At 41.7% G+C, this 25,232-nt stretch overlaps 1 protein-coding gene across 4 annotated transcripts; it reads left to right on the forward strand.

The window, feature by feature from the left end:
- The first annotated feature begins 1,517 nt into the window (after nt 1–1,517).
- Nucleotides 1,518–24,937, forward strand: LOC140454408 (NACHT, LRR and PYD domains-containing protein 3-like). Of its 4 annotated transcripts, none has more exons than XM_072549103.1 (9): nt 1,518–1,751; nt 2,068–2,152; nt 3,255–3,424; nt 7,175–7,346; nt 7,446–7,511; nt 9,444–11,190; nt 16,361–16,447; nt 17,909–18,076; nt 22,750–24,937. In XM_072549103.1, the coding sequence occupies exons 2-9, from the start codon at nt 2,089–2,091 to the stop codon at nt 22,835–22,837; spliced, it is 2,562 nt and encodes an 853-aa protein (XP_072405204.1). In that variant the 5' UTR covers nt 1,518–1,751; nt 2,068–2,088; the 3' UTR covers nt 22,838–24,937. The 4 variants fall into 4 exon arrangements, with proteins under 4 accessions (XP_072405204.1, XP_072405206.1, XP_072405207.1 ...); XM_072549104.1 differs by lacking the exon at nt 1,518–1,751 and adding an exon at nt 1,760–1,918; XM_072549105.1 differs by lacking the exon at nt 22,750–24,937 and having other exon boundaries at nt 16,361–16,451; nt 17,909–17,995.
- The last annotated feature ends 295 nt before the right edge of the window (nt 24,938–25,232 follow it).

Here is a 25,232-nt window from a genome sequence, read left to right on the forward strand (position 1 = left end):
TGTACCACACTCTTTGGCTACTCAGAGTTATAGAGATGTACAGCATGGAAACAGACCCTTTGGTCCAACTCATCTATGCCAACCAGATTTCCTAACCTAATCTAGTCCCACTTGCCAGCACCTTGGTCCATATCCTTCTGAACCCTTTTTATTCATGTACCCATTCCAGATGCATTTTAAATGCTGTAGTTGTACCAGACTCCACCACTTCCTCTGGTAGCTCATTACATGCAAGCACCACCCTGTGTGAAAACGCTACCCCTTAGGTCCCTTTTTTTATCTTTTCCCTCTCACCCTAAACCTATGCCCTCTAGTTCTGGACTCCCCCACCCCAGGGAAGATACTTTGTCGATTGATCCCATCCATGCCCCTTCATGGTTTTATAAACTTCTATAAGATCACCCCTCAGCCTCCGACACTCCAGTGAAAACAGCCCCAGCCTGTTCAGCCTCTCCCCATAGCTCAAATCCTCCAACCCTAGCAACATTCCTGCAAATCTTTTCTGAAATGTTTCAAGTTTCACAAATCCTTCCTACAGGAGGGAGACCAGAATTGCACACAATATTCCAAAAGTGTCCCAGAGATATTCTCTGAAACAATCCAATGTCCTGTACAGCTTCAACTCATTGTTCCTTTTGACAATGTTCTATGCCCACTCACAGACACCCTTGACCCTGGAACAAGGGAGGCCATGCACCATCCTGGTCCCTTTTGCAGCCACAGAAATGCCTATGGAGACCCCTATTAGTACTGGTTTTCTGTAATTTGATCCTGCCTGTTGAACAACAGTGCCAGCTGTGGTAGCACTGTTCTGGCAGCTGCTGTTGTTATCCCCTGATCGGGCCTTACCCACCACTCCTCTCCTCTCCTCTCAATATCCAGAACGGTATACTTGTTGGAGATGGTTTAGCCACAGGGGTGTCCCAGTGTCCAACTGCCTGTCCCTTCCAGCTACCTGTCTGAACCTTGGTAGTGACCACGACTCTAAAACTCCTGTCTATGACACTTTCCTGAACGCCCCGAGGTGTGTCCCCAAACTGACCCATGTAATCTGACAGAAGCTCCAACTAGACAGTTCCCACAGGTTTGGTTGGCATGACTGTTCAAACTGTCTCTCATTTCCCACATTCAACATGATAAGCAAACTACCCAGTGAACTGCCATTTTAATCTTCTAACAACTATTTCATTGAAAATTAATGCCTGTTAAAATTAACTTACAGTAAACTAGATAGCCCTAGAATTAAAATCTCATTAAAGAACAATAAATATGCAATTAATTCTAGAAATAGCAGTCTCGGTCCCACTCTTAATCCCAGGACTGTACTGCTCCCCCACCAGCCTGACTCCCATTGCCCTTAAACCTGATGGGGAGGGCAAGGTGAATGGTGGTTTCAGGTAAGAACAGAGTGAGTCATCTGACCGTTACTGACCAATCAGCAGCCCTTCTGTCCAAAACGTTGTGACGTCACTCCCCTCCAGGTCTGGCCCCGGAAGCTACTTCCGCTGCCTCAGCCCCTCAAGGTGTGTCCTCAAACCCGAGCCCGCTCCTTCGGGATTGATGTGGAAGCTCCCACTGAGTGAGACCGTTTCATGCCGGGTCACAGGAAGCCTTGACTGTGCTGGGTGTTGACAGTGTCAGTTAAATATTAATCTGCTCAACCTGTCACTGAGAGAGGTGTGAAAAAGGGGATAAATCGGGATCACCTTCTTCTGTGCTGTCGATCTCTACGACAATCATATAACCAGAAGGTAACACTCTGAGATCTTAATCAAGGTGCGGGAACAAATGACTGCAGATGCTGGAATCGGAACTGAAAACAACAAATGCTGGAGATCACAGCGGGTCAGATAGCATTCACAGAGGGAGAACAAGCTGACGTTTCGAGTCTAGATGACTCTTCATCTTAATCAATACAGTTAAATATTTTTAGTGTTTTGATATCAACACGATCTATTTGCTGTTATTAGAATGTAGTTTGCTTCAATTTGTTGAATAGCAGCAGCAACAAAATTCCGCCAGCATCTTGATCAGTCTAACAACAATGGTACATATTCTTTTGTTTAGCTTGTGAACAAATGCAAAATTATGACGGATGGAGTAAATGTGGGACAAATACAATGTACTTCAATGAAAGGAAGAAGTGGACAAGGTAAAGTTCAAAGATCAGCTGTGTTACTGGTAATATTCCCTGATGAGTATCAGACCCTCCAGGATAGAATGTTACAATTTCAGGAAAGGCTGAGAAGTAACTGTTACTATCAGAATGGGAAACAGCATGGCAGGCATCTCAGGAGACTGCATAGCCTGAGCACAACTTGCAGATGAATGGTATTTGGTGCTTGGCCACTGGACAGACCATCTATGAACAAAAACAGTTGTTTTATCCCCTCATACATGATCTGTGGCAGCAGGAGAGATCATCTAGGCTCATGATCCTGCTACATGGAAACACAGAATTCAGTTTACTGAACCAGCTCATAACATCAATTGGATGGTCAGGCTGGTTGTAAACAGGTCTTGGCAGTGTGGCTGTGGAGGGAGGTAACTATCTGTCCTTCTGTGGTTCCATTCAAGCCCGGGTGTCCTTGGAGATGGGGCGCAGAATGTCCTTCTCAATGCCTTTAGAGGGATGGAGCACCACAGAGGCATACAGTGCTTTATTTCCCGTCCAACTCCATTTCGATTTTATCCCTTCCCTCTCTTCCTACTACGTCCGCTGCCACGTTTATATTTGGTATTGCATTGCCCAAAAAAGGCTGCGCTTGTAAATCATCAATTGGATACACATGAGTTTTTACTGGTGGTGGCTGCTCATTATACAAAAAAAAAAGAAGTTGCAGTGGGAAAGAACTCATTTTTGTGTGATAACACTTCTGGGTAGAAACATATACTAATAAAACACAGCAATGAAGGGCTCCTATGGTGCAGGGTTAGAATTCTTAAGTGTGTTCAAGTTCAGCCTGCTACCCTAAATGTGTAATATCTATGGGCAGAGTGATTAGAAATAACTAATGAGAACTGAAACAATTTAGGTTTTTGACTCTGTCATGTAGGAGGAGAAAGAGACCATTAATCCTTGTGAAAATGCTACATAAAGACAGGAAGAGTCTGCAAGTAAAATCGCACAATTATTTATTGCAAATTAATATTTTGTATCAATGGTTGAAAGTAGAAGGTTTTCGGTGTGATATTTCTTTAGCTTTTTACATCAGATTTTTTAATTGCATGTTTTGTTCACTTTCTTCTGACAGACGATGATGGAAAAGGAATTAGTCAATTGCTCAATAGTTACAGTGACAGAGAGTTAAACCTGATTACCCGATTCTACTGTGAGAGATTGGAGGATGCAATATTAGACTTGGTGGAGAGCATTGCCCTAACATTAACAGCAACTGATTCATTGAGCAATGGAAATTATGCTGTAAGTTATATTATAGAATTTTTCCATTATTCTATTATTAATCAGTAAAATGATTGAAGTGGGCATGTATTTGAAGGAACCTTTGGAAATTTAAGGAAAAGTAACAAGGTTGTGCATCTCGTTAATGATATGAAAAACCGTAAAAGTAAGGGTCAGGGGTACAAAAATAAAAAAAGCACCAGAAAATAGAAAATACTGAAACAATATTATTTTCAAAGAAAAAAAAAATAATGAAAAGTTGTTTACTTGAAGGACCGATAATGAACTGAGAGCAAAATGGAAATTAGTGAGGTGGGACCCCATGGCTTAGTGGTTAGTGGATGAAATCATGTGATGATGAAAACCACATGACAGAGAATGTCAGGATAACAGATCAGTTTTAGCGAGATGGAAGAAATGCCATGATGAATATTTCACTGGGAAGAATAGCTTGTGTGTGCTCTGCAAGCAACAAGGTTCGAGCAGAGAGCACAAATAAAAATACCATGGTGGGGAGGGATTGGTGTCAGCGGTTTTAAGGGAGACGCTGGAATACCCAGTGAGTTCAGTTTCCAAATCGATTATGATGGAATTCTTCAGTTTATGTTGTATGCAGCTTTTGGTTTAAGCCCGAACACTATGGTCATTGTGTCACTTAGAACTGAGAGAGCTAAGTTTGGCTCGACCTAGAAATAAGTGAAACATTGTCACCGGCGGCACGGTGGTTCAGTGGTTAGCATTGCTGCCTCACAGCGCCAAGGTCCCAGGTTCAATTCCAGCCTCAGGCAACTGCCTGTGTGGAGTTTGCACATTTCTCCCCATGTCTGCGTTGGTTTCCTCCGGGTATTCCGGTTTCCTCCCACAGTCCAAAGATGTGCAGGTCAGGTGAGTTGGCCATGTTAAATTGCCCATAGGTTAGGTGCGTTAGTCAGAGGGAAATGGGTCTGGGTAGGTTACTCTTCAAAGGGCCCTTGAACTCTGTAGGGAATCTAAGAAATATGTTGTCAAGTTTTAAACAGATCACCTTATGAAGTTCAAGTTGAAGTACCAGTAAGGTGCCACTCATGTCACTGAGGCAGGTAATGTTGAGGGACTCTTGAAGAAGTGTCCTGTCCAGATCATCGAAAGTGAGGAATTACAACCCCTTGTGAAGATTTCTTCACTTGGTAGATTAGATTAGATTCCTTACAGTGTGGAAACAGGCGCTTCAGCCCAACAAGTCCATACTGACCCTCCGAAGAGTAACCCTGAAGAAGGGCTTATGCCCGAAACGTCGATTCTCCTGTTCCTTGGATGCTGCCTGACCTACGCTTTTCCAGCAACAATTTTCAGCTCATCCTTAAATACAGGTGAGGTGCCGGAGGACTGGAAGGCTGCTCATGTTGTCCCCCTTTACAAGAAGGGTAGTAGGGATATTGCGGGTAACTACAGACCAGTGAGCCTGGCAAAAGTGGTGGGAAAGTTGCTGGAGAAGGTACTGAGGGATAGGATCTATTTATATTTGGAAAATAATGGGCTTATCAGTGATAGACAACATGGTTTTGTGCGGGGGAGATCATGCCTTACTAACTTATTAGAGTTCTTCGAGGAAGTGACCAAGTTGATGGATGAAGGAAGGGCTGTTGATGCATGCATGGACTTTAGTAAGGCATTTGATAAGGTTCCCCATTGTAGACTAACGGAGAAAGTGAAGTCACATGGTGTGCAGGGTGTTCTCGCTAGGTGGATAAAGAACTGGTTGAGCAACAGGAGACAGAGAGTAGTAGTTGAAGGGAGTTTCTTGAAATGGAGAAAGGTAACCAGTGGTAGTCCACAGGGGTCAGTGTTGGGGCCACTGTTGTTTGTGATATACATAAATGATCTGGAAGGTTGGTATGATCAGCAAGTTTGCAGATGACACGAAGATTGGTGGAGTAGCAGAAAGCATAAGGGACTGTCAGAGAATACAGGAGGGTATAGATAGACTGGAGAGTTGGGCGGAAAAGTGGCAGATGGTTTTCAATCCAGACAAATGTGTGGTGATGCATTTAGGCGAGACTAATTCAAGAGTGAATTATACAATAAATGGAAGAGCCTTGGGAAAAGTTGATGAGCAGAGAGATCTGGGAGTGCAGGTCCATTGTACCCTGAAGTTTGCTGCACAGGTGGATAGACTGGTCAAGAAGACATACAGTATGCTTGCCTTCATTGGACGGGGTATTGAATATAAGAGCTGGCAAGTCATGTTAAAATTGTACAAGACATTGGTTCGGCCACATTTAGAATACTGTGTACAGTTCTGGTCGCCACATTACCAAAAGGATGTGGACGCTTTGGAGAGGTTGCAGAGAAGGTTTACGAGGGTGTTGTCTGGTCTGGAAGGTGCTAGCTATGAAGGGAGGTTGAGTAGGTTAGGTTTATTTTCATTAGAAAAAAGGAGATTGAGGGGGATCCTGATTGAGGTTCACAAAATCATAAAGGATATAGACAGGGTGGATAGAGATAAGCTTTTACCCAGGGTGAAGGATTCAATAACAAGAGGTCATGCTTTCAAGGTGAGAGATGGAAGAGTTAAGGGGGATACACGCGGCAAGTACTTCACACAGAGGGTGGTGGGTGTCTGGAGTGCGTTGCCAGCAGAGGTGGTAGAGGCAGGCACAGTAGATTTATTTAAGATGCGTCTGGGCAGATGCATGAGTAGGTGGGGAGCAGAGGGATACAGATGCTTAGGAATTGGGCAACAGGTTTAGACAGTACATTTGGATCGGCTTAGGCTTGGAGGGCTGAAGGGCCTGTTCCTGGACTGTAAATTCTCTTTGTTCTTCGTTCTTTGTAAGCACACGTGTTGAAAAGGCAACACTTCATGCAGTTGCAGTGATGTTAATATTGTATCTGTTGGTGAGCTGAAGGATATTTATGACTTCAATTATTGGAGTTTCATGATGTTATCAGAACGAGTTACCCAAATTGTCCCAAATACCATAATGACCGTTGATATCCTTTCAATTCTTACTGCAATAAAATCCTGGTAATTACAAACTTTTCAATGTTTCCTACAAAATTTCTAATTTATTGTTTTGGATTTCCTTTTTGTTTCTTTGGATATAGCAGTGAAACTAGTCCACTTTTAATGTAGGAAATTCAATGAAGGTGTTGTGGTTCTAGCTATTAAAGTGACAACATGGATCTCATGTTCGCATCATAGTTCAAGTGTTATGGATTCAAACCCAAACCCCAAAACTTCCACTTCCAATATTGTAGAGTCTGGTTTTGTTTATCACATAACTTGTTAACTGCAAGTTTCATGTCATATCCAATAGATTCCTCTATTCCTGATGAAGGGCTTTTGCCCAAAACATCGATTTTCCTGCTTCTCGGATGCTGCCTGAACTGCTGTGCTTTTCCAGCACCACTCTAATCTAGAATCTGGTTTCCAGCATCTGCAGCCCTTGTTTTTGCCTACTACTAATGTCTCCCTCATAGTACTTCTTCACAAGGGGAGGGAAGATCTCATCAGTGTGCTGAGATTAATATTCTTCACCAATGGAACATCATTAATGTAACAGCTTTTCACAATTCCGACACTGCTGTTTATCATTTTCTCTCTTTCATTGTTTTCCTTTCTATTTCTTCTTTTTCTGGTTTATTCCATTGTTCTTCCTTTGTTTCTTTCTTTCCCATCTTTTTCCCTCATTTCCTCCATCAATTAATTCTTCCATTCCGTTCCTTCATCTATTGTTTCCCTTTTCCCGTTTCCCTTTCTATTTTACCTGTTCTTCTCTTTTATTCCAGTATATCCGTAATCTGTCAGAGCATCAACAGAGAAAGGAAGCAGCAAAACATCTTCTGAACACAGTGTCCAAAACCAATGGCTGCAGAGAACGAATATTTTGGGAAACATTGGTGAAAATGCAAGAATCAAAGCCAAAACTGAAACTCATTCTGAAAGAAATTCAGAGCAGAGGTATTGTACAGTCCAAGTATTTCTAGCAATCAAACATGATTGCCTCTTTAATGGGTGAGGCTGCTACACACTACTAATGAAATGAAACATCTTTCCCAGGTTTTGACTTGCTTTATAATGCACGCATCGGAGAGATGGAAGGAGAGCTATCAGATCACCTCAAAGGTAAGTCAAAATAAAAGTAATCATTAATCATAAAAATGTACTGCATTAATTAAGTTCTAACATTTTATTTGTGTCTCACATTTCATCACTGAAAGGAAACAAACCCTCCAAATTATTACCATGAACTGTTTCTATAAAATGCGATCAAAGTTACAACACGAAGCAAATGAACTGGAACTTGGGCATGGACAGTGTTCTATCTGCCACAAATTATATGCCACATGTGTGATATTGAGCTTTGTTGGAAATTGCTGAATGCTCATTTTGATTTTCCCAGCTGCTCTGGAGCAGACTGAGCCCAACTTTCCAGTTTTAGATACTGAACCACAAGGTCACAATCAGTTTTGCAAGTCAGTTGGTTTCAAAATCTTCCCTGGTACTTTGTCAGGCCATTATTTCTTTTCCCTTCAGTCACATCAGGGTCTGAAAAGAAGTCTTGCTTTTACTGTCAATACTTGGCCTTAGGGTGCCTTTATGCAAATGTAAACCTCAATATCACCAGAGACTCAGAGTCTACAATGTCTATATTGGGCTGGAGTCACATAGAGCTCCAGACCCAGTTAAAGCTTGAATCAAATACATGACAGACTGAGTAAAGATGATGTCATTTATCGGATCACATTTGGTTCTAGACTAGTTACTGATGAAGTCAGATCTGGTGAATACAGAAGTTAGAGTGTGGTCCCATAGTGTGGACAGACTGAACTGATATGTATGTACTGGTTGAAGAAGGTCTTGATTCATATGTCGGCTCCACCCTGGGCAATGACTTGAAACACACATTGACCTAAAGAAGGTGAGGATATGGGTCACGTATAGAAACAGAATCTTTAAACATCCAAGTGTCATATTTCTACCAACTGCATATGTAGTAGAGTTCAACATGTATCAGATTGCACACATGTTGTTTGGGCATTGAATAAAGGCACAAATAGGGCTACAATGATATTAGCTTGACCTAATTGATCAACCAGGACTAGATAAGGAATTGTTTTTCAATAAGTCACATATCCCAGAAACACATTTCTACACACAGTGCTGAAACATTGGATTTGTGAAGAGCCCATATTTGCTGAAATCTTACTGACGTCAAGTGGCTGTGTCAAAGACTGTACTCAATTGTCTGGCTAGGCAATTAGTTGACTTGGAAACATATTTAGGCTCATATCGAGATAAGATTTGCTTCATCTATGTCTCGGACTTGTTAAAACATGAAATCAAATATGGGGTCAAGCTGGGTATAGGTAGATTCACACGAAGAATCAGAATAGATAGGGAGTCCATTCACATACAATCTTAGACTGTACAATGAGAGGCTTCAGCTTTCGCACTGAAATGGACAATGACTTGATAAAATTGGTGGAAGATCTCAATGTGATCCTTATACATCGACAGTGTTATTTTATAATTATGGTTCACATAGCACATTTAATTGTATCACTGGTTTGTCATCCTGTTCCCAACAGTAAGCATTGAAAAAGCATTATGCACAGTCCGTATTCAGCCAGTGGGCCATATGTTTACATTAGGTATAAATTGTCTGAGATTGAAGCAGACATCAATCTTATAAACACTCTGATACTATCTCCACTAGGGACAACAGACAAAACAAAAATGAATACAGTAAATAATAATAAGTGAACAATGTGATAATATTTGGCTTCTCAGATGTTCCAATGTTAAATTCTCCTCAAATGGAGATGGAGATGACGATAGAGTGGAGGGGCTTGTCTGTTATAATGTAAAATCTACTATAATTCAGTATTTATTCAGCAAGATTAATTTCTAGCACAGCGTAGTAAAATTTGGATTTGACTCACATATTCTGTATTGCTACCCAACTCAATCTCCTTGCTTCTCGTTAATTGTTTTAATGTAGTTAATTAACAAATAAGAACAATGCCAACATAATTTTGATCATTGTCATGAAAGGTATACAAGATCAACACAAGCAACACCTCCTCCATCAAACCGAGCATGTGGTCAAACACACCATCAAAGGAGACAGCAAAATAACGACCATTTCCCTCACTGATCGATATACAGAGCTTATCATTATTTCCACTCTGCGTGAACGGAGACTAGTGGAACATGAGCTCCTTTCCAGAGGCAGAGAACATGAAGAATGGCAGCGGAAGTACGTCACCAGTGAACTTGAAAAAATCCGGATTGATCAATTATTCAGGAGCAGTTTTGGTCACTCCAGCCTGTCTGGCACCACGGTGGTTAGCGGAGTGGCTGGCATTGGTAAGACAACAATGGTGCAGAGGATGGTCCATGAATGGGCAGCAGGAAACATCTATCCTCAGTTCCAATTTGTTCTACATTTCACATTTCGAAATCTTAATGCCATCAACAGAGCCGTTTCTCTGACTGAAATGGTATTGGATCAGTACCCTTATTTAGCAAAGATAATTGAAGATATCTGGATGAAACCTGAATATCTTCTCTTGGTTTTTGATGGATTAGATGAGTACAAACACCAGATTGATTTCACTGGCCACGTGGCTGGTGATGTCTCTGCGAATCACTGTGTTGCGCCTGACTGCAGATGTGAAGTTTTTGAAATGGTGCACTCCCTGGTACAGCAACAGCTGCTCAGAGGTTGTTCTGTGCTGGTTACCAGCCGGCCGACTGCCCTTAACTCATTGGAAAAGGCCAATGTCAACCTTTGGGCTGAGATCCTGGGCTTTCTTGCTGATGAAAGAAAAGAGTTTTTCAGAAAGTTTTTTGGCAGTGAGCAACTCGCTACCAATGTCTTCAAACACGTCGAGGAGAATGAGATCCTGTACACCATGTGCTACAACCCTTCATATTGCTGGATCATTTGCTCAACCTTAGGCCCGCTCTTTACACAGCTGAAGTGCAAGCAACCTCTTCCCAAAACCATCACTCAACTTTTCTCCATCTACCTTTCCAACCTCTTGGACAACCACAAGCGAGATGTTGAGGACCAGCGGATGGTTTTACAGCGACTCGGGGAGTTGGCTTACCAGGGAGTTTCGAAAAGGAGAATTGTTTTTAATGAGAATCACTTCATTCAGCATCAGCTGGAGTCCAGCAAATTCATTTCAGGATTCATGATGGAGATCTTGGAAAGGGATGACACAGCTAAAAACATTGTGTACACATTTCTCCACCTTACCATCCAGGAATTCTTGGCCGCCCTGGCTCAGTATTTGAGTCCAAAGCATCAGAACGTGGTGGAAATGCTTCACTGTGCTTTTAAGAAGGATGATGGTCGGTTTGAGATTTTTATTCGATTTTTAGTTGGTCTTTCAACACCCACTTCATCCCAAAATCTGGAACCATTCCTGGGTCCGCTGTCTCATCACACGACCTGTCAGGTGATAGACTGGCTGCAGGCCAATGTTCAGGCAGAAATCAAAAACATGGACAGAGTCACTGGAAAGAGGAAACTGCTGAACACATTCCATTATTTGTCGGAGTCTCAGAATAGAGCTTTAGTTCAGAAGACCATTGGATCAGTGGAACGTTTGAACTTTGGGGACCCCAATCCAAAGAATGCACTGAGATTGAACCCAATGGACTGTTTTGTAATGTCTCATGTTGTACAACTTTGTGAATCAGTGATGGAGTTGAATTTGGAGAAATGTTATATTCAGGAGGAGGGGATCAAACGATTGGCCCCTGCAATCCACAAGTGCAAAGTTCTAAGGTATGTTTGATCCGGGTGAAATTAGATAACATGTCAGCAATGACCCATTGATTTTCTCTTATAAATTCCAACTGATATGAATTTCATAGGATCATAGAATCTCTACAGAGCAGAAAACGGTCATTTGGACCATCTCGTCTGCTTCAACCCTCTGAAGTGCATCCCATCCAGACCTCTCCCCTATCCCTGCATTTCCCAAGGGACATGAAAGGCTACAGAAAAGATTTAGAAGGATGTTGCCAGGGTTGGAGCGTTTGACCTTAGGGAGAGGCTGAAAGGACTGGGACTGTTTTCCCTGGAGCATTGAAGGCTGAGGGTGACCTTATATATAGAGTTTATAAAGTCATGAGGAACATGTTTAGGGTAAATAGGCAAGGTCTTTTCCTTGGGATCTGGGAGTGAGAGGGGAAAGATTTAAAGGGTACTTAAGGGGCAACTTCTTCACACAGGATGGTGTGGGTATGGAATGAGCTGCCAGGGGAAGTGGTGGAGGCTGGTGCAATTACAACATTTAAAAGGCATCTGGATGGGTATATGAATAGGAATCATTTAGAGGGATATGGGCAAAATGCTGGCAAATTTGATTAGATTAATTAAGGATATCTGGTCGGCATGGACGAATTGGACCAAAGGGTCTGTTTCCTTGTTGTACATCTCTATGACTCTATAACCCATCTAGTCTGCACATCCCTGGAAACTATGGGCAATTTAGCACGATCAGTCCATCTAACCTGCACATAGTTGACTGTGGGAGGAAACCAGAGTACCCAGAGGCAACCCCCGCAGACACTGGGCGAATGTGCAAACCCCACACAGACAGTCACCCAGGGGTGGAATCAAACCCAGATCCCTGGTGCTGTGAGGAAACAGTGCTAACTGTTGAGCCACTTGTCACTATAGTAGCTGAATCACAATTACTATTCGTTTTTTTTCTGAGAGTCAAGGAGTTTTCCATGCTTTTTATTTATTTTTAATGCTACTACTGCATTGACCTTGATACTGAGTGAAAACTATTAATTGTAAGACCAATTAAGTTAGCACCAGGCTAACTTAATTGGTCTTACATTGTGAGACATTCAAAACCCACAAGGAGTCTGGCAGAGTCTTTAACTAGTGCTATGACAAGGAAACAAAGAACCGAGCCAAATCATCGTACCTCTGTGTTCACAACAGAGTAAAATTAAAACCTTCAAAGATTTTATCCTCAACAATTCCTAACCAGACTTTATAACCAATCGCAGACTCTGTTGATAATGAAACCTAGATGGTGGGTTAATAACTGAAACAACAAAAAAAAAGCAATCTATTACCAATATAGGAACTTTAGCAGAGCAAAATTAAACAACAAAGTTTGAAACCAATAACCTTGTTTTCAGGGCAATTCACACAAAAGACAGACAAACAGACAAATAAACACAGTGAAGGGATAATTAAAATAAAGTAACAAAACTGGCCAGATTAAGTGGTTTTCATATCTTATTCTCAATGTATATTTGATGGTTTCTTTGTTAATTTTCTGAAGATATTGATCTGTGCCACCTTTGAATTCACTCTGAGGACTGAAATTCTGAAATAAAGTACAAGGTTAGGCAGGGAGCATTTAAATCTTCATGCTGTAACGTCAATAGCTAAGTTCATTCTCTCAAAAGCACAGTCCCAAAAACCGACCTAAACCGTGATCTATGCCTATGTTTGACCATCTCGTTCTCTCCCAGAAACAAATGGAAATTGGTGTTCTGAGGAAAGCTCATTGGACCAAAATATATCTATCCACAGATGCTGCCAGACCTGCTGCGCTTTTCCCTCAATTTTTGTTTTTGTTTCTTATGTCCAGTATCCACAATTCTTTTGATTTTATGTTCTATCCCAGGCTTGTTCACAATAATTCCCAGGTACTGGCCTGATCAATGCCCAAACATTTCTTATCTGGTTCAATGTGCTGCTCTCCCACCGTGCTGAAACATCTACAGGATCCTATTGATCAAGAGCTAACCTGCCATTAACTGTGAGGCCCCACCTCGCGAACAAACAGCAGCTTGTTTGTTTGTTTTGTTGAAACACAAGTTGCTGTCCACAATCCAAAGATCATTTCCAGCTCATTGCAGTTCACTGCTACAAATCAAAATTGATGAAATAATAAATTAAACGAAAAGTTGGCGAAGGTTTGAACACTAATCCTAAGAGGCCCTCAATTAAATGAACAGACCTGATGTGTGACTGAACACAGTTCACTGACAGAGAATAGCAATGGAGATCAGGTGGCAAATCAAACTGTTAAACCCAATCTCTGTTACCAATTGTGTGCCATTGCAGAGATGAATATCATCCTTTGTAGTTTACTTTTACAAACCAAAGCTAATCTGGTATTGTATTTGACCCAACCATTCACTCGATAAATAGTAAGTGAATGCTGTACCTAGTTCAATGCAGAATACGTTGCTAACACAGCAAGGCTGCCATTCATGTATCTGAAACTGTTACGGGTGAGGGTCAGGGTGGGTTTGAAATAGAGGCTCAACAGTCTGTGATTTACAGGAGGCATGATCTGCCCTTTGTGGTAGCACAAAATTCACCATTCACCCCAGCAGCAGGGAGATTGGGCAGCTCATCACCACATATTTTACATGACTGTTGGGATGAACTATTATCCATTCTGCTTGGAACTGAAAACATGGCTTGTGTATTGTTAAATACAATAGAGATGCAGGAATTTATTGATTGATTGATGTCTATAAGTCTTTTTCTTTGTTGTGTTATCCAAGCAGGGCAATAATGCCTCACAATTAACCATTGCTTTTACTCTTTGCTGGATTACATATGGATGAGTTCAATGGAATAAAATTGCACAAATGTTTAAAAAAATTGGATATAAGACAATCAATTTTCTGTCTTGCGTTCAACTTGTCATAGAGTCCAATAACATGGAAACAGACCCTTTCCAGTCCATGCTGAACGTAATCCCAAACTAAACTCGTCCCACCTGCCTGCTCCAGGCCCATATCCCTCCGAACCTTTCCTTCTCATGTATTTATCAAAATATCTTTTAGAGTCATAGAGATGTACAGCACGGAAACAGACCCTTCGGTCCAACCTGTCCACGCCGATCAGATATCCCAACCCAACCTAGTCCCACCTGCCAGCACCCAGCCCATATCCCTCCAAACCCTTCCTATTCATATACCCATCTAAATGCCTCTTAAATGTTGCAATTGTACCAGCCTCCACCACATCCTTTGGCAGCTCATTCCATACACGTACCACCCTCTGCGTGAAAAAGTTGCCCCTTAGGTCTCTTTTATATCTTTCCCCTCTCACCCTAAACCTATGCTCTCTAGTTCTGGACTACACAACCCCAGGGAAAAGACTTTGTCTATTTAGCCTATCCATGCCCCTCATAATTTTGTAAACCTCTATAAGGTCACCCCACAGCCTCCGATGCTCCAGGGAAAGCAGCCCCAGCCTGTTCAGCCTCTCCCTATAGCTCAAATCCTCCAGCCCTGGCAAGATCTTTGTAAATCTTTTCTGAACCCTTTCAAGTTCAGAACATCTTTCCAATAGGATGGAGACCAGAATTACACACAATATTCCAACAGTGGCCTAACCAATGTCTGGTACAGCCACAACATGACCTCCCAACTCCTGTACTCAATACTCTGACCAAAGAAGGAAAGCATACCATACCTTCTTCACTATCCTATCTACCTGTGACTCCACTTTAAAGGAGCTATGAACCTGCACTCCAAGGTCTCTTTGTTCAGCAACATTCCCTAGGACCTTACCATTAAGTGTATAAGTCCTGCTAACATTTGCTTTCCCAAAATGCAGCAACTTGCATTTATCTGAATTAAACTCCATCTGCCACTAATTGCACCCATATCCACCACTTCCTCAGGAACTACCCTGAGTTTAAAAAAAATTTCTTCTTGTGACTTTTTTAACTCTGTCTCTTCTCACCTTAAAAATGTGCCCCTAGTCTTGAAATCCCCATCCTCGGGAAAAGACACCTACCTTTCAGCCTTTTTATACCGCTGATGATTTTATAATCCTCTGAGGTCACTTCTCAACCTCTTATGCTCCAGTGGGAAACAATCCCAGTCTATCCAGTCTCTCCTTATAACTCAAACCTTCCATATCAACAGCTTCCTGGTAAACCTTTTCTGAACTTTCTCCACCTTAATAATATTCTTCTTTTACCGAAGTGACTATAACTGGACACAGTATTCCAGAAGAGGCCTCACCAATGCAAACTTCAAAGAGTTATGTTCCTGAATCCTTAGCTCCCTCTGTTGTAGAACACTGCCCAAAGCCCTCCCATTAACTGATTAACTTCTCCCCAAGTTTGTTGTATCAAAATGCATTTATCTAGATTGAACTCCATCTGCCGTTTCTCAACCCATTGACCCATTTTGTCAAAATCCCTTAGAAAATCCTCTTCTATGCCACCAATTTTGATATCATTTGCAAACTTACTAACCATGCCTTCTGTATTTTCATCCAAATTGTTTCTATAAGTGACAAACAAAAGATAAGCCAGAACCGATCCCCGTGGAACATCGGTGGTGACGGGCCTCCAAGTCTGAAAAACAACCCTCCACTTTGTCTCCTGCTGTTAAGCCAATTTTGTATCCAGTTGGCAAGCTCTCCGTGAATCCCATGTGTCCAGTTTTGGGTTAAAATATATATTCTATTTCCAGATCATAAAATGGGTAGTACCTAATAAGGCCATCTGGTCAATTATGTCTGCACTGGCTCCTTAAATGGCCTACACACTTCATCCTTTTCCCCTCCTCTTCCCTTAAAGCTATCACATGTTTTCTCCTTCAGGTATATATCAAATTCGTCTTTTCAGAATTGTGCTGGGTTGTACTGTCAATAGCCTTTCAGTCAGTGAACGAGTAACAGCAATTTACTGAGTAAAATATATGACAAGAACTGTACACTTCTCATTTTTCACCATTCAAGCAATTAATCTACTGTTTGAAATATGTGTTCACTGGTCACCAACTAATTCAGTCAGAATAGTTATGCAAGATTTCAATCTGTTTTCTAATACTGCACAACACTGTTCTATCTGCCCATGCCTCAGTATGAAACAATTGGATGGAGTTTCTTAAGGTGAAGTTTATGCTATGTTAATCAGAGAGATTGTTTTTTTCTTCTTGGCTGTTAGGCTGAATGACAATAACATTGGAGATACAGGAGTCAACATTTTGTCTGCATCATTGGCGCATTTGGAATGCAAAACAAAGCGATTGGAGTAGGTAATCTTCCCAACATTAACCCCAAATTTTATGTGCAATGATTTGTGGCAAGTTGGGAATTTGCTGTATCTTTGGCATGACCACTGTTGAATATATAGGGGAAGGTGAGGACTGCAGATGCTGGAGATTAGAGTCAAGAGTGTGGTGCTGGAAAAGCACAGCCAGTCCGGCAGCATCCGAAGAGCAGGAAAATCGATGTTTTGAACATAAACCCTTCATTAGGACTCCTGATGAAGGCTTTATGTTCGGAATGTCGATTTTCCTGCTTCTCGGATGCTGCCTGACCGACTGTGCTTTTCCAGCACCACATTCTTCGATCTTGCTAGACTGCACCTGGAGTATTCTGTTCTGTTCTGCACAACAAGTATATATTAGACTTCAATCAAATTTCAACAGGAAGATATTAAGGAGAAATTGAATCAGAATCTTTTTGTGGAAATTATGGTCACGTGGTAACCAATGGAGATGTTTAAAATGTTGAATGATGGGACTGGGTCGTTAGCTAAAAGATCGAGGAAAGAGCATTATTTTAAAGTTACAGTTCAGCCATCATTCAGGAGCCAGTTCAAACCACACTTCTTCCAACTAGAGAAGCACAATTTTCAGATTCTCAACAAAAAGAGTTGTTAAGATTCAGAGATGAAAGTAAAAAAGTTAATTTGTTTTGTTCAATTAATACAATTTAGCCTAAGCTGATGTGTTTACATCCCATGTTGTTACAATGCTTGAGGAGAGATGCAGGGCATCGGAGAAAGGAAGAAATGACTCATGAAAAGGATTTCATGGATCGTGAACATAAGGTCTGAAGATAGATTGCAAACATTGGATCTGTCTCCATTAAGGAAAGGAAGCTGTGATGTAATTTAAATGAAGTAGTAAAAATGATAATTTCAGTGGAAAGAGTCGATAGCAATAAACTGTTCACTGCCATGAAATGATCAAGTATATCAGCACAAAAATTCAAGAAATTGCCAAAAGAAGCAAGAACAATGTGAGATCATCTTTTCTGCACAGTGACTGGTTAAGGTTGGAATGTTGTGCCTGACTGACATCATGGCAGAGGCTGGTTCAACTGAAGCGTTCAAAAAGGAATTAAACTTTGGTATGGAAAGGCACAGGGACACGGGATACAGAGTGGCAGGAAGTGAATTGCTCATTCGGAGCCTCGAATCACCTCCTCCTTCACTGTACCCTGTTTGATTCTGTGAGGCTGTAGGAACGCATATTCTTTTCAAAATTAAGAGTAATGCCTTTCAATTAAGGAATAATAGTGTTAAAGACTAAAAGCATTAAAGTTAATTGATTATTAGTTCATCATTACTGAGTCAAATAAAATGAAAAGGAGGCTGATGGTTCAAAAGCTTTCTCACTTTGTTATGCTGATCCAATTATTGCTCTTCCTTCTCAGTGGAATTTCATTTATCTTTTCAAACTGATTTGTAATTATCAATCTTTAGTTTGCAGGATAACAATCTGACATTTGCTTGCATTGAAGACCTGAGGATGGCATTTAGTCAGAGCGAATCATTGTCAATGCTTTTCCTGGATGGAAATAAATTCACAGATGATTGCATTCCAAAAATGAGAAACTTCATCATCAACTGCAAGAATTTGGAGCTGATTCAGTGAGTGCATATGTTAAAACATTAAACATTTCCATTGTATTGTAAACAATAATTTCCTTAAATCATGTCCACAGCAAGTTCTTCAGGGGTGCTTAACATATTAATTCACCGGAACATACAAAATCAGAGCAGCAGCAGGCCATTCAGCCCATAGACCCTGATCTATCATTACATATACCATGAATGATTATCCAACTTTAAACCCTATTCCTGTTTTCTCCTTGATATCCTTGACCCCTTTAACCCTGAAGAACTTTATCTGCCTGGTGTTATAGAGATGTTCAACACAGAAACAGGCTTTTTTGTCTAACTGTCCATGTTGAACAGATACCCCAAATTAATCTAGTTCAGATGGAGTTTAATTTAGATAAATGTGAGGTGCTACATTTTGGAAAGGCAAATCAGGGCATGACTTATACACTTAATGGGAAGGTCCTGGGGACTGTGCTGAACAAAGAGACCTTGAAGTGCAGGTTCATAGTTCCTTGCAAGTGGACTCACAGGTAGATAGGATAGTGAAGAAGGCATTTGGTATGCTTTCCTTTATTGGTCAGAGGACTGAGTATAGGAGTTGGGAGGTCATGTTGAAGCTGTACATGACATTGGTTAGGCCACTTTTGGAATATTCTGCGCAATTCTGGTGTCTCTCCGAGAGGAAGGATGTTGTGAAACTTGGAAGGGTTCAGAAAAGATTTACAAAGTTATTGTCAGTGTTGGAGGCTTTGAGCTGTACGGAGAGGCTGAATAAACTCTGTTTTCTCTGGATCGTCGGAGGTTGAGGGGTGACCTTATAGAGGTTTATAAAATAATGAGTCCCATGGTTAGGGTAAATAGACGAGGTCTTTCTCTGGGATGGGGGAGTCCAGAACTAGAGGGCATAGGTGTAGGGTGAGAGGGGAAACATTGAAAAGGGACCTAAGGGGCAACCTCTTCATGCAGAGGGTGGTGCTTGTATGGAATGAGCAACCAGCGAAATGGTGGAGGCTGGTACAATTATGATGTTTAAAAGGCATCTGGGTGGGCACAAGAATAGGAAGGAAATGGGACAAGCGCTGGCAAATGGAAGTAGATTAGGTTAGGATGTGGAGCTGCCAGTGTTGGACTGGGGTATACAAAGTTTAAAAATCACTCAACACCAGGTTATAGTCCAACAGGTTTAATTGGGAGCACTAGCTTTCGGAGCGCTGCTCCGAACAACCACCTGATGAAGGAGCAGTGCTCCAAAAGCTAGTGCTTCCAATTAAACCTGTTGGACTATAACCTGGTGTTGAATGATTTTTGGATTAGGTTCGGATATCTGGTCAGCATGGACAAGTTGGACCGAAGGATCTGTTTCTGTGCTGTACATGTCTCTGACTTGTTATGGACCAAGCCAGACCCCCTCAAAACATTTCAAGAAAGTAGCCTAGACCCTAACTTTGCTCGTTGTTTTAAGAAAGTGTAAAGTGGATATTCCAGGAGAGGTGCCATTGGTCAATCCACTTCGTTTTAAACAAAACTAAATTTATTTACAAGATTACCCAATGAAATAGAAGCAAAGAGAACTGAATGCAGAATAACCTCACCTATCCAAAAACCAAACAGACTTTACCTGTTGTTCACTATACTTGCAACAATCCCCATAAACACCTTGTGGCGCAAAAGGTAGCATCAAACACCGGGTCTTACAGGAGAGAGATGTCAGACAGAGAGGATCAGCACGAACCTGCTTCTTTCACGTAACTGTTTCTTGGATCAGCAGCCTCAAAACACTCCCTGTCTGCTTTCAGTGAATAGCCAGACGTCCAAAAACCAAACCAAATCAAACCAGAGAAAAGCTGAGCTGGGGGAAGTGACCATTCCCCTTTCATTGCACAAATTCTTTTAAAAATAAAACTTTTTGCTGGAGGCAGTATCTGTAGTTATAATCAAACTGGCCCGAAAACCCTTTGAAACCCAAACCTTTTGGAACCTGTGTCTTTTACGATCTCTCTGGGGGGAACAAAACCAAGTGCAACAGAACCTTGTTAAAGGAGCAGCATCATCACAGACTCTATTTGACAGCATTTGGCCCTAATCCCCCTCAACCCTTCGCATTCATAAACCCATCCAGATGCCTTTTATATGCTGTAATTGTACCAGCCTCCACTACTTCCTTTGGCAGCTCATTCCAATCTCATACCATCCCACTGTGTGAAAAAGTTGCCCCTTAGGACCCTTTTAAATCTTGCCCCCTCAACTTAACCCTATGCCCTCTAGTTTTGGTCTCCCCCAACCCTGGGGAAAACATCTTGTCTATTTGCCCTACCCATGCTCCTCATTGTTTTATAAACCTCAATAAGGTCACCCCTCAGCCTCCCATGCTTCAAGGGTAATAACCCCAGCCTATTCAGCCTCTCCCTCAAGATCAAACCCTCCAACCCCAGCAACATCCTTGTAAATCCTTTCTGAACCATTTCAACTTTCACAACATCCTTCCGATAACAAGAAGCCCAGAGCTGCATGCAGCATTTCAAAAGTGGCCAAAGCAATGGCCTGCACAGCCACAACATGACATACTAAAGCAAAGAAATACAGATAGTAGAAACCTGAAACAAAAGCCAAAACTGCTGAAGAAACTCAACAAGCCTGACAGCATCTGTGAAGAGAAAGTAAAGTTAATGTTTCGAGTCCAGTGATCCTTCTTCACAGCTGACTCTGTTTCTCTATCTGTAAACCTGCTGAGTTTCACCAGAAATTTCTGTTCTTTTTGAGAACAATATTTAACTTTTTCTTTCCAACCATTCAGTGTTTTAGCCAACAAACATTCTCTCTGACAGTGAATATCACAGCCTCACCTCAACCTGAGTGAAGAAATTTATCCTCATCTCAGCTCGAAATAGCCTACCCCAGATCCTTAGACATTGACCCTTTGTTCTGGACCTTGGGAACATCCTTCCTGTGTTTACCCTGACCTTTCCTGTTAGAATTTTGGAGGTTTCTAAAAGGTGCCCCATATTATTCTAACCTACAGTGGAAATAGTCCTAACTGATCCAGTCACTCTTCATTCATCAGTCCTGCTATCCCACGATCCGTCTGGGAAACCTTTGTTGCATTCCTTCTATGCATGAATGTCCTTCCTTAGATAAGGGACAAAAACTATACACATGACTTCAGGTGTGGTCTCACCAAGGCAACTGCATGTAGGCAACTAGACAGCCCTGCTCATGTCGTTGAATCCTCTTCTCTTTTTTTTCTCTTTTTCTGTCTCTCTCTCTCTGCCTCTGTCTATCTCTCTCTCTCTCTCTCTCTCTCTCTCTCTCTCTGCGCCTCTCTCACACCCGGACTCTCTTCGCCTCAGCATGCTACTCTCTAAGGGGTTGTGGGAGGGAGAGAGACTGTCACACATCTCCTTCTGGAATTTGTCTTTGCAAAAGAAGTCTGGAGAAAGATGCAGTGGCCTTTGTCAAGGTTTGTCCTGAGTAGCTCCATGACGCAAGACTCTGTGTTCTACAGTCTATTCCCCGGGACGCACACTGAGACAAACATCAACTGCTCCTGGAGGACCGTCACCTTGCTGAAAGACACTCTTTGCTCTGCCTTAAAGTTGTTGATTGTTAGTTCCCACCTGAATCACACACACTGCTGTTCACCCTCCCTTTCCAGGGGTTAATCCAGCTGTTCTTTGACACTGAACAGTCAGCAATCTCCTTCCCTGTTCTAGTGATTCAACTCCCAGAATTTTCCTCAGTCACTTCTCACTACCACCCTCTGGTGGATGCTCTTCCACCTGCTGAGCCCCATGGCCTCCGCGATTCCCATCTCATTAAGTTGAAACAAGTTGTTATTTCTTATTGGTTCCCTTTGCGTGAGTTTCAGGTCTAGTCTGGTTGACAATGTCCTCACGAATTAACGAATTTGGTCCCTTGTGTTGCTACTGAGAATCTGATGCTCCCCAGTCTTTGCCATTTGCCATTTGAAGCACGTCTTTGAGGTGGTGTTCAAAGTGCAATCAACATTTCAGTGTGAATTGATGAAAAATCAGCAAAATAAAAATCCTTGCCCATATCTGTCTTGATACCAGTCGTTAGGAAGGAGTCATTACCGTGTTAATTATGTGTGTTGTAAACTTTTTAGTGCCGAAGTTGAAACCAGATATCCATCCCATTTTCATTCCATATTCATATCTGAAACATACATCTTTAACCACACATTATATATCAGTCAGAACTATTTAATGTCTTCTGAAAATACCTCTGGGCCAGACCAGGTAAGATTCCCAGATTCCCTTTGGTGATGGACATGAGTGAAGCAGATGTGTATTTACAGCAATCACTGATTAGGTTCTACAATGGTGACTATGAAACTAACTTTCAATTCCAGATGGATTAATTATTTGAGATAAAATTCAGACAGTTGCTGGTATTTGTACTCTAGGTCACTGCATTACAAGTCCAATGTGATTTCCCCCAGTCCAACTACATCCTCAATTTACATCATTCCCCAAATATCAACACCTTAGTTTCTTACAGCACTGTCTGTGTGTGCAGCAGCTCATTAGATTCTCTCTCCCCCACCACTTACACCCATTTGTTAATGTGTAGCTGCTCAAAGTTTGATTTCAAAATGTGTGTTTCAATTGGAAAATTATGAATGATTCTGTCATTTGAACTTTATTAATTGGTTGGTTATTAATCATTAATTTCTTTCTTAGATTATGGAGGAATCAGTTCAGTTCAGATGGAAAGAAGCAGCTCCGATCACTCAGAGAATGCAGGGCTGGTGTCCGAGTATTTGTGTGATCAAAGGATGAAGAAATTGCTAACTATTTGGACTTGATATTACTGAGAGGTGTATTTCTCTCACCTCCATCAAGTGAAACACATGAGATATTACATTGACTCAAGAAAAACAATTCCTGGAATTGTGAAATAGAATGGGAACGATGTGGAGTATTCAGTAGAAACTTTCAGTAGCAGTTGGTGAGTGTCGGTGTGTGGGTGATATTCACCGTCGAGCACAGGGAGATGGAGCTGTGACTGTGAAGCTTTTATAAAAGAGTCCGAGAGATCGCCATCATAGAAACAGGCCTTTCGGCCAGCGTGACTATGCTATCCAGTTTTCACCGTTAAACTAGTCCCTTTTGCCTGTGTTTGGTCCATGTACCCCCCCGTATCTAACCCATCCATGCACCTGTCTAAATGTTTCTTAAATGATGAAATTGCACTCACTTCCACCACCTCTGGCAGCCCATTCCAGACACTCACCATCCTCAGTGTAAAGAAAACTGCCTCTCTATACCCTTTTGTATCTCTCCCCTCTCACCTTAAACATATGCCCCAGAGTTTTAGACTCCCTTGGGGAAAAGCTGCTGGCTACCTACCTTATCTACGCCTCTTATGATTTTATACTTTTGTATAAGGTCACCCCTAAATCTCCTGCGCTCCAGGGGAAAATGTGCCATCCTATCTCATCTCTTCTTGTAGCTCAAACCTTCCAGTCCAGGTAACATCCTAGTAAATCCTTACTGCCCTCTTTCTAGTTTAATAGTTACTTTCTATAGTAGAGCGTCTAGAACTGCGTACAGTATTCCAAATGTGACCTCACTCATGTCATAGAGTCATACAGCATGGAAACAGACCCTTCAGTCCAACCTGTCCATGCCAAGCAGATATCCCAACCCAATCTAGTCCCACCTGCCAGCACCCGGCCCATATCCCTCCAAACCCTTCCTCTTCATATACCCATCCAAATACCTCTTAAATGTTGCAATTGTACTATCCTCCACCACTTCCTCTGGCAGCTCATTCCATACGCGTATCACCCTCTGCATGAAATAGTTGCCCCTTAGGTCTCTTTTATATCTTTCCCGTCTCATCCTAAACCTATGCCCTCTAGTTCTGGACTCCCCAACCCCAGGGAAAATACTTTGCCTATTTACCCTATCCATGCCCCTCATAATTTTGTAAACCTCTATAAGGTAATCCCTCAGCCTCCGACGCTCCAAGGAAAACAGCCCGAGCCTGTTCAGTCTCTCCCTATAGCTCAAATCCTCCAATCCAGGCAACATCCTTGTAAATCTTTTCTTAACCCTTTCAAGTTTCACAACATCTTTCCAATAGGAAGGAGACTACAATTGCATGCAATATTCCAACAGTGGTTGCAACATGACCTCCCAGCTCCGATACTCAATACTCTGACCAATAAAGGAAAGCATACCAAACGCCTTCTTCATTATCCTATCTACCTGCGACTCCACTTTCAAGGAGCTATGAACCTGCACTCCAAGGTCTCCTTGTTCAGCAACACTCCCTGGGACCTTATCATGAAGTATATAAGTCCTGCTAAGATTTGCTTTCCCAAAATGCAGCACCTCGCATTTGTCTGAATTAAATTCCATCTGCCACTTCTCAGCCCATTAGCCTATCTGGGCCAGATCCTGTTGTAATCTGAGGTAACCCTCTTCGCTGTCCACTGCACCTTCAATTTTGGTGTCATTTGCAAGCTTACTAACTGTACCTCTTATGCTCACATCCAAATCATTTATGTAAATGACAAAAAGTAGAGGATCCTTGTGGCACTCCAGTGGTCACAGGCCTCCAGTCGGAAAAACAACCCTCCACCACCACCAGTCTCTGTCTTCTACCTTTGAGCCAGTTCTGTATCCAAATGGCTAGTTCTTCCACTATTCCATGAGATCTAGCCTTGCTAATTAGTCTCCCATGGGGAACCTTGTCAAAGCCTTACTGAAGTCCATATAGATCACATCTACTGCTCTGTCCTCATCAATCCTCTTTGTTACTTCTTCAAAGAACTCTTGTACGCCTGCAACAAGGCATTCCAACACCTGTACTCCATGCTCTGCAATTTGTTCAATAAACAATAAACCTGTTTGTTATTAATTATTTCTTATTATTACCTGTCTTCAGTTGTACATAAAGCTATATTCAATTTGTCTTAAACATATGTTTATTACACAAACAACCATATGTTCAAGTGTGTAATTATTCCCAGCGTTAGACTTTAGACATTAGACAATAGGTGCAGGAGTAGGCCATTCAGCCCTTCGAGCCTGCACCGCCATTCAATAAGATCATGGCTGATCATTCCTAATCAGTATCCTCTTCCTGCCTTATCTCCATAACCCTTGATTCCACTATCTTTGAGAGCTCTATCTAACTCTTTCTTAAATGAATC

The sequence above is a fragment of the Chiloscyllium punctatum genome, chromosome 29 (genome assembly GCF_047496795.1).
Source record: "Chiloscyllium punctatum isolate Juve2018m chromosome 29, sChiPun1.3, whole genome shotgun sequence".
Taxonomy (NCBI): domain Eukaryota; kingdom Metazoa; phylum Chordata; class Chondrichthyes; order Orectolobiformes; family Hemiscylliidae; genus Chiloscyllium; species Chiloscyllium punctatum.

Coding starts and splice junctions, on each gene's coding strand:
- LOC140454408 (XM_072549103.1), top strand. CDS start 2,089: ATGACGGATGGAGTAAATGTGGGACAAATACAATGTACTTCAATGAAA. Junction 2,153..3,254: donor GAAAGGAAGAAGTGGACAAG/GTAAAGTTCAAA, acceptor TTCTTCTGACAG/ACGATGATGGAAAAGGAATT. Junction 3,425..7,174: donor TGAGCAATGGAAATTATGCT/GTAAGTTATATT, acceptor CTTTTATTCCAG/TATATCCGTAATCTGTCAGA.